The sequence below is a fragment of the Myotis davidii genome, unplaced genomic scaffold (assembly GCF_000327345.1).
Source record: "Myotis davidii unplaced genomic scaffold, ASM32734v1 scaffold97, whole genome shotgun sequence".
Taxonomy (NCBI): Eukaryota; Metazoa; Chordata; class Mammalia; order Chiroptera; family Vespertilionidae; genus Myotis; species Myotis davidii.
In genome coordinates this window covers 4,004,452-4,012,536 of record NW_006289392.1, presented here as the reverse complement: position 1 = coordinate 4,012,536, position 8,085 = coordinate 4,004,452, and the positions used below count along the sequence as shown (strand labels likewise).

At 37.9% G+C, this 8,085-nt stretch overlaps 1 protein-coding gene and 1 pseudogene across 2 annotated transcripts in view; one reads left to right on the top strand and one right to left on the bottom strand.

Moving 5' to 3' along the window:
* PAFAH1B2 (platelet activating factor acetylhydrolase 1b catalytic subunit 2) overlaps positions 1 to 6,973 on the bottom strand; it is a 29,642-nt gene extending 22,669 nt beyond the window's left edge. For both annotated transcript variants that reach the window (XM_015562487.1, XM_015562486.1), the window contains exon 1: positions 6,886 to 6,973. In XM_015562487.1, coding sequence (XP_015417973.1) covers positions 6,886 to 6,966 — 81 coding nt within the window. In that variant the 5' untranslated portion in view covers positions 6,967 to 6,973. The remainder of the gene's footprint in view (positions 1 to 6,885) is intronic.
* On the top strand, positions 2,970 to 6,860 carry LOC102756113 (annotated as a pseudogene).
* Positions 6,974 to 8,085: the final 1,112 nt, after the last annotated feature.

Here is an 8,085-nt window from a genome sequence, read left to right as displayed (position 1 = left end):
GGCATGTACCTGGGTTGCGGGCACATCCCCAGTAGGAGATGTGCAGGAGGCAGCTGATCGATGTTTCTCTCTCATCGATGTTTCTAACTCTCTATCTCTCTCCCTTCCTCTCTGTAAAAAATCAATAAAATATATTTAAAAAAAATATTTTTATAGATCTTGGATATATTTCCAAATTCTTAACAAAAAGGCTCTATCTATACTGCCTCCAGCAATGAGTCAGAACTGGTTTCACCATGCTCGCACTGGCACTGGATATTAATATTTCTCTCTCCCTCCTTTCTCTTCCCATTGTATTAATCTGTATTTTTTGGAAATAAAAATTAAACGCTTCCTGTCATGTTTATTGAGATATGTATCTAGTGGTACCTTAAGAATCTTTTTATTGACATTATAACAAAAATATCAATGCTTCATCTTTAGTATTTACTGCAAATAGTTTCCTCAGCCTGTTGCTGAGTCTTCTTTCTTTGGTTAATGTTTTGATATTTGTATTAAATTTATCTACAGTCAAGTCTTTCAATATTACACTTAAAAATCTTTTACTATGGCCGAAACCGGTTTGGCTCAGTGGATAGAGTGTCAGCCTGTGGACTGAAAGGTCCCAGGTTCGATTCCGGTCAAGGACATGTACCTTGGTTGCGGGCACATCCCCAGTGGGGAGTGTGCAGGAGGCAGCTTATCGATGTTTCTAGCTCTCTCTCTCTCTCTCCCTTCCTCTCTGTAAAAAATCAATAAAATATACTTTTTTAAAAAAAATCTTTTACTATGGAAAATATCAAACATACACATAGAGAACACGAAGAACCTTTATTGTATCTATCCGTCATCAGTTACAGCAATTATCTAACTTATTGTTAGTATTATTTCAGTCGTCCCCCAAACTACTGCTCCACCCACCCCTGGATTATTTTGAAGCAAACTGATACAGCATTTCATGTATAAATAATTCAGTATGTAACTCCTAAAAGATTTAAAAAATATATATAACAAAAATACCAATTCTACTCCCCTCTAAATAGTAATTCTTTAATATTAATAAATAATGTATTCAAATTCAAGGTTACAAAATTGTTTTACAGCCTTTTTAAAATCAGGACCCAATTTATCTCTTAAATCCCCTTCTGCTTTTTAAAAATATACTAAAGGTCCGGTGCATAAATTCATGCACAGGTGGGGCTCCTCGGCCTGCCAGGTGATTGGGGCCAATCGGGCCAATCACCTGTGATTGGGTGGGAGGGACTGCGGGAGGTTGGACGGCCGTGGTAGGTGACCACCGGGACAGCTCCTGTGTTGAGCGTCTGCCCCTGGTGGTCAGTGCGCATCATAGCGACCAGTCGTTCTGTTGTAACACTCACTTAGGCTTTTATATATATACATTTTCATTGATTTAGAGAGAAAGGGAGAGGGAGAGAGCTAGAAACATCAATGATGAGAGAGAATCATGGATTGGCTGCCTCCTGCACACCCCTCACTGGGGATCGAGTCCGCAACCTAGGCATGTGCCCTAACCAGGAATCAAACTGTGACTTCCTGGTTCATAGGTTGATGCTCAACCACTGAGTCATGCCAGTAGGGATCTCTTAAATCCCTTTTAATTAATAGCTTTCCCCTCCCTCTGTCACCATCTCCCCAACTTATTTTTAAGGAATGTGAGTGCTTGACTTCCTGTCTGGTTTATGTTGTTTATATTCTTGTGGTGGTGGCATTTTGGCAATATTTTGAGGGTAGTACTGATTATAACTTGAATATTTGTTTTAATCACAATTAGTTTTCTCAATATTTTCAAAATAATCTTAGTTCTACAAAAGAGATTCAAAGATAATAAAGTATTTCCATATGTCCTTCACTCAGCTTTTCCCAACATCTCACATAAATAAGCATGATACACTTGTCAAAACTAAATTGGTAAATACCATCAACTAAAATAGTTTATTGAAATCTCACTAATTTTCCCACCAATGTTCTTTTTCTGTCCCTAGAGCCTGCCCAGGATATCATGTTGCATTTAGTCTACATGTCTCCAGCCTCTTCCAATGCGGGAGATTTTTGGCCTTTCCTGACCATGACACATTGTGGTCAGTGTTCTGGAGAATGTCCCTCCATGTGGGTTTGTCTGATGTTTTGTCATGAGGTTATGGATTCTTTTGGAAGACTACCAGAGGTGATGTGCCCTTGTTTTATCAGGGGGCACATGATACTGATATGACTTATTACTGGTGATGTTAACATCAATTATTTGGTTAAGGTGGAGTTTGCTACAGTTCTCCACTATAAAGGTGTTTTTGTTTGTTTTTTACATTCTCTACTTGTTAGAAGCAAGACACTAAATCCACAGTCCACATTAAAGTTCCACCTGCTGGAGAGAAGGGTATCAAATGGTATGTGGTCCTATATTAAAATCACAAAATTAATTTACAGGGAAATACTCTGAGGCTAGCCAAATAGACTTTTCCTCCCTAAAGTCTCCAATTTCAGATTTCATTAATAGATCTTGCCTACTGTAATTATTACTACGGTGTTCTAATCTTCATTTTCTTTTCCATTATCAAAAGTATGGCTCAGTGGTTGAGTGTCAACCTATGAACCAGGTCACGGTTTGATTCCTGGTCAGGGCACATGCCCAGGTTGCCTGCTTGATCCCTGGTGTGAGGCATACAGGAGGCAGCCGATCAATGATTCTCTCTCATCATTGATGTTTCTATCACTTTCTCCCTCTCCCTTCCTCTCTGAAATCAATAAAAATATATTTATTTATTTTTAAAAAAGTATTCTGTATGGTGAAGGACTGGGGTGGGGATGGGAGGGGAACAGGGTTAGAAGGGGTCAATGGGGACATCTTTAATACTTTCAACAAAAGAAAAAAAATTATCCTGTAAGAAAGATTTGTTCCTCCACCCCTACTATTCATCCAATCATTTATAGAATGGGATTCAGGAATATTTGGGTTTTTTTTTTAGTTAACAGCTTTAGTGCTGCCACCCATTTTTTCCTTTTGTTTTTTGAGCTCTTCCTTGCTTTCTTGCACCACAAGATGTTCCAGGCCCATCTTTTATTTCCTTTGTTCCAGTTGTAGAATCAATCATTTCTCCAAGGAGCCCAGGTTCTCTCACTGGAGAACTACAGTTAAAAAACAAGTTCTGGCTTTGTTCTTCTTTTCTGATGAAACACCAAATGGCAGATGATGCCGGTGCTGTGCAGTGGCTTCCGTGGAGGATTTTGGCAGCAGCCGGGTAGGGGCAGAGGCCGAGGCCGCGCAGCTCGTGGAGGCAAGGCCAAGGACAAGGACAAGGAGTGGATCTCTGTCACCAAGCTGGGCCACCTGGTCAAGGACATGAAGATCACATCCCTAGAGGAAATCTATCTATTCTCCTTGCCCATAAAGGAATCTGAGATCATTGACTTTTTCTTGGGGGCGTCCCTCAAGGATGAAGTCTTGAAGATCATGCCTGTGCAAAAGCAGACACATGCTGGCCAGAGGACAGACCCAGTTCAAGGCATTTGTTGCCATTAAGGACTACAATGGACACGTTGGTCTGGGTGTGAAGTGCTCAAAGGAAGTAGCCACTGCCATCCATGGAGCCATTACCCTGGCCAAGCTCTCTATTGTCCCCGTGCAGGGAGACTAACTGGGGAAACAAGATCGGCCAGCCCCACACGTACCTTGCAAGGTGACTGGCCACTGTGGCTCTGTACTGGTGCGCCTCATCCCTGCCCCCAGGGTACGGGCATTGTCTCGGCCTCTGTGCCTAAGAAGTTGCTGATGATGGCTGGTATTGACCTCTGCTACACGTCAGCCAGGGGCTGCACTGCCACCCTGGGCAACTTTGCCAAGGCCACCTTTGACGCCATCTCTAAGACCTATAGCTATCTCACCCCAGGTTTCTGGAAAGAGTATGTGTTCACCAAGTCTCCCTATCAGGAATTCACTGACCATCTTGTAGAGACCCACACGCTCGAGCGTGCGGGAGGCAGCCAATCAATGATTCTCTCTCATCACTGATATTTCTTCTTCCCTCTCCCTTCCTCTCTGAAATCAATAAAAAATATTTAAAAAAAGTTCTGTGTATGCATTTTAATATTTAGTAAAGTTACTCCTACATTACTTGTGTAACTTTTTACTTAAAAATATTTTAATATCACATCTGTTTTTCTTCTTTGACTAATTTTTTCAGTCACCACTAATTATTTAAAGCCTGCTAATTTGTGCCAGAAAAAAGAAAAGCACCTATTTTTTAGTTACTACTTTGAATAAAGTTATAAATGACCTAAATGTCCATCAATGAAAAAAATGGGCAAATCCATTCTGGTATTTTGATACAGAACAGTGGAATACTATTGACAGAAAGAAAATAAACTATAGCTACACTTTTAATATGTATGATGTACTGTGGAAAAATACATTCAGAAAAATGCTATTTATAAAAAGTTTAAAATATGCAAGAAATACTATGTATTATTTTTTTAAAAAATTTATTGAGGTAATACTGGTTAATAGCACTATATAAGATCTAGGTGTACAACATTATAATCTGACAACTGTATACACTATAATGTGTTCAACACAAAAGAGATTACATATAAGTAGTATGCAAATACATGAAAAAAATAAAACAAAATTTAGGAAACTGAGAAATGTGATCAGTGAGGAGTATAGAGGGAATAGCAATTCTATTAGCAATGTTTTATTTTTTCAGAGTGTGTGACAAATACATTGATGCTCAAAACATTTCGTAATATTTATTTTATTCGTATTTATTTATTTATTTAAATATGTTTTTATTGGTTTTTAGACAGAGGAAGGGAGAGGGAGAGAAAGACAGAAACATCAATGATAAGAATCATTGATTGGCTGCCTACTGCACACTCCTTACTGGGGATCAAGCCTGAAACCCAGTCATGTGCCCTGACTGGGAATCAAACTGAGACTTCCTGGCTCCTGTGTCAATGCTCAATCACTGAGCTATACTAGCCAGGCTCATAAGTTCTTTTTAAAGATATAAACAAATGAGGAAGATTAAGAAAGAATAATCAAGTAGTTAATCCATATGACAACAGTTGGGAAACACCTAACTATCACTCAGAATAAGCTTTTGATAGACTGATGTTTTAAGCCTGGGAAGACAAAAACAGAAAGAGAATACACAACTATAAAGAGTATAAGTAGAATCACTAGATACTAAAACATAAAGCTCTGGGAACTTAAAATCAGACTTATTATTTCAAAGAGGTAATATGGTTGGAAACATAAAGGTTAAATATAGTTACTATTCAGTGACAATGTCTTATTAAAAGGAAGCTAAAATATTGAAGAAAATGAAGTGCTAAAAAACAATGGGACACACTGAGAAGATAAAGGGGCCAGCCTAAAGGATTCCCACTTGCTAAACCTGGGATAATCTGAGCTTCAAAATTACAATGGCTGTAACTCACTGAATAAAATAAGAACCCATGGGTCCATATGATAAAAAATAAGAATTGGTTTAGGCCAATAGCATCTTAACCAAAGGATCAAAGTTAATACAGCAGGTCCTGGAATAATGTCATTTTGTTCCACGCTGTTTTGTTATTTTGATGAGATGTTATAGGAACTTAACTCTTGTTTATTATACCAATTAGTCTATATTAAAATTGGTTTCATTATACACCATTTTGCTTAAAGTCACAGAACCTACTGATGACAAATGAGGATTTACTGTATCACCAATGAGACAAACATCATGTGCCTTCCATGTGATGTGATGCACTAAAGATACCACTTCACTGATATTCCTGCCAAAAATGCATCTTCTGAATCATGATTATGGGGGAAAAGATAAACTCAAAATTGAGGGACTCTACAAAATGAATGGCCTATACCAGTGGTCGGCAAACTCATTAGTCAACAGAGCCAAGTATCAACAGTATGACTGGAATTTCTTTTGAGAGCCAAATTTTTTAAACTTAAACTATATAGGTAGGTACACTGTTACTAACTTAATTAGGGTACTCCTAAGGCTTAGGAAGAGCCACACTCAAGGGGCCAAAGAGCCGCATTGGCTTGCGAGCCGCAGTTTGCCGACCATGGGCCTATACTATTCCAAAATGTCAATATAATGAAAAACAAAGTCCAAGAAATGTTTCAGATTAAAGAAGAATAGGAGATATGACAAATAAATGCAATGTATGATCCATTCCAGACTGGGGCGAAAACTTATATAAAGAACATTATTGGGACAATTGGAGAAATCTGAATATGGTTTTGAAATGGGGTAATGGTATATCAATGTTAAGTTTCTTGATTTTAATAACTCCACTGTAGTTACGTAAGAAAATGTCATTGTTCTTAGAAAACATTGAACTATTTAGGGTTGAAAGGCATAATGACTGTAACTCATCCTCAAATGGTTCAGAAAAAAACAGTATTTTGGGTACATATACAAATAGATACAGACACAATTAGGTAGATGGCAAAATGTTAACTGGTGCCTTGGCTGGTGTTGTTCGGTGATTAGAGCGTCAGCCCTTGGACCAAAGGGTCATGGGTTCGATTCCACAACAAGAATCTTAATTGGCAAGTCTAGATGAAAGACATAGGAAGTTCTTCTTAAAATTTTTGTAATATTTGTGTCATTTTGAAATTCAAAAATTGTTACAATTCAAAAAGAATACTGTAGAGACATTGTTATGTCTTAAAATTAACAGAGGGAATTACCATGCTTTCAAGATATTTCTCAGTTCCAACAGCAGATGGTGTTTAGGCCTGAGATTTCAATGTTAGACTTTTACTTATAGTAATAAATTCTTGTTGACTATTAAAAACACCCTTTGCAGCTTTGGTCAAAAGACTCTCAAAAACAGAAGAGGCTCATCTCTTGTGAATAATACATGTGTACTTCCTTTTACCTGAGACATCCATCTGTCATCTCCTTGAATATCTTCCGCTGCATGTGGAATGGCTGCTGGGTTTGAATCTCCTTGGCTCATTCTATACCTGAGGAAAATAATGTCTGTGTCATTTTTCATCCATTAACAGAAATGTTTATTTGTTACTGCTTACTTAAGTACTACATGCTAGTAAATAAAATTTAAGTTTTGTTGTGGCTTTGCATGGAAACAAAAACAACTGGACTTTATTTTCAGCAGAGATGAATTCCAGGACACAACTGCTTAAGTCCCATAAATATCCAGCATCACGAAACTCCCAGGCAGGTCTGAGTATCATTTAGAAACAGTGCATTACATTTAAAAAATCTGCTCCATTAATTTTTCATGATTGCATGTTACTATTCTACCAAAGGACACCTATAGTTCAATGAAATCTACATTAGAACTTTTTAGGCTGCTAGTTACATTACTATAGCAGTGACTAGAATCCACTCTTTACAACATCACACAAATAACTGTACTACATGTTATGATCCAATTGGCCATAGGCTTTGGCCCTGGTTCTTGACAAACATTTACTAGGTATTTTTACTTATGAAAGGTCTCCACTAAGAAAATTTTATTAACGATGAACACAAAGATGGCGTCTCATAGTGGAGAAGAAAGAAGAAGTGAAATTCAGAAAAATTAGAAGTGCTCATCTTCTAGAATAGGGCTGGGGAAGCTTTCTCTGCCAGGGCCATCTGAGTATTTATAACATCATATATGGGCCACACAAACTTAACGACTAAAAAATCAGCCTGCTATATCTGGTCAAATGTTTAATTAACTCACCCCTAATGCCGTGGCAGGGCCAGACCAAATGATCTCACAGGCCTTACACTGCCCACAGGCCAGACGTTCCCTACCCCTGTTCTAGAAAGACAAATAAGAAACCAGACTGCTTTCAACCAACAATGGAGAATTCATATTAGAGACATTAGGCTAAAGAGGGCACTTGGCAAATGCAAAGGATGATGAAAAAGGGAAAAATCTTGGGTTTTGTGGCTTATAAAAAAGGAGGCCACTTTTCAAGTATTTGTATGTCCTAGATTTTTAAATTTTCTTGTTAGTTTCTTGCCATGTGTTAACTGTACAACTTGCCTAAAGATGAATGTTTTTCTACTGGTATTTCAGTTTGTGGTCTAAATATTTAAGCATTCAGAATGAGAAAACTGC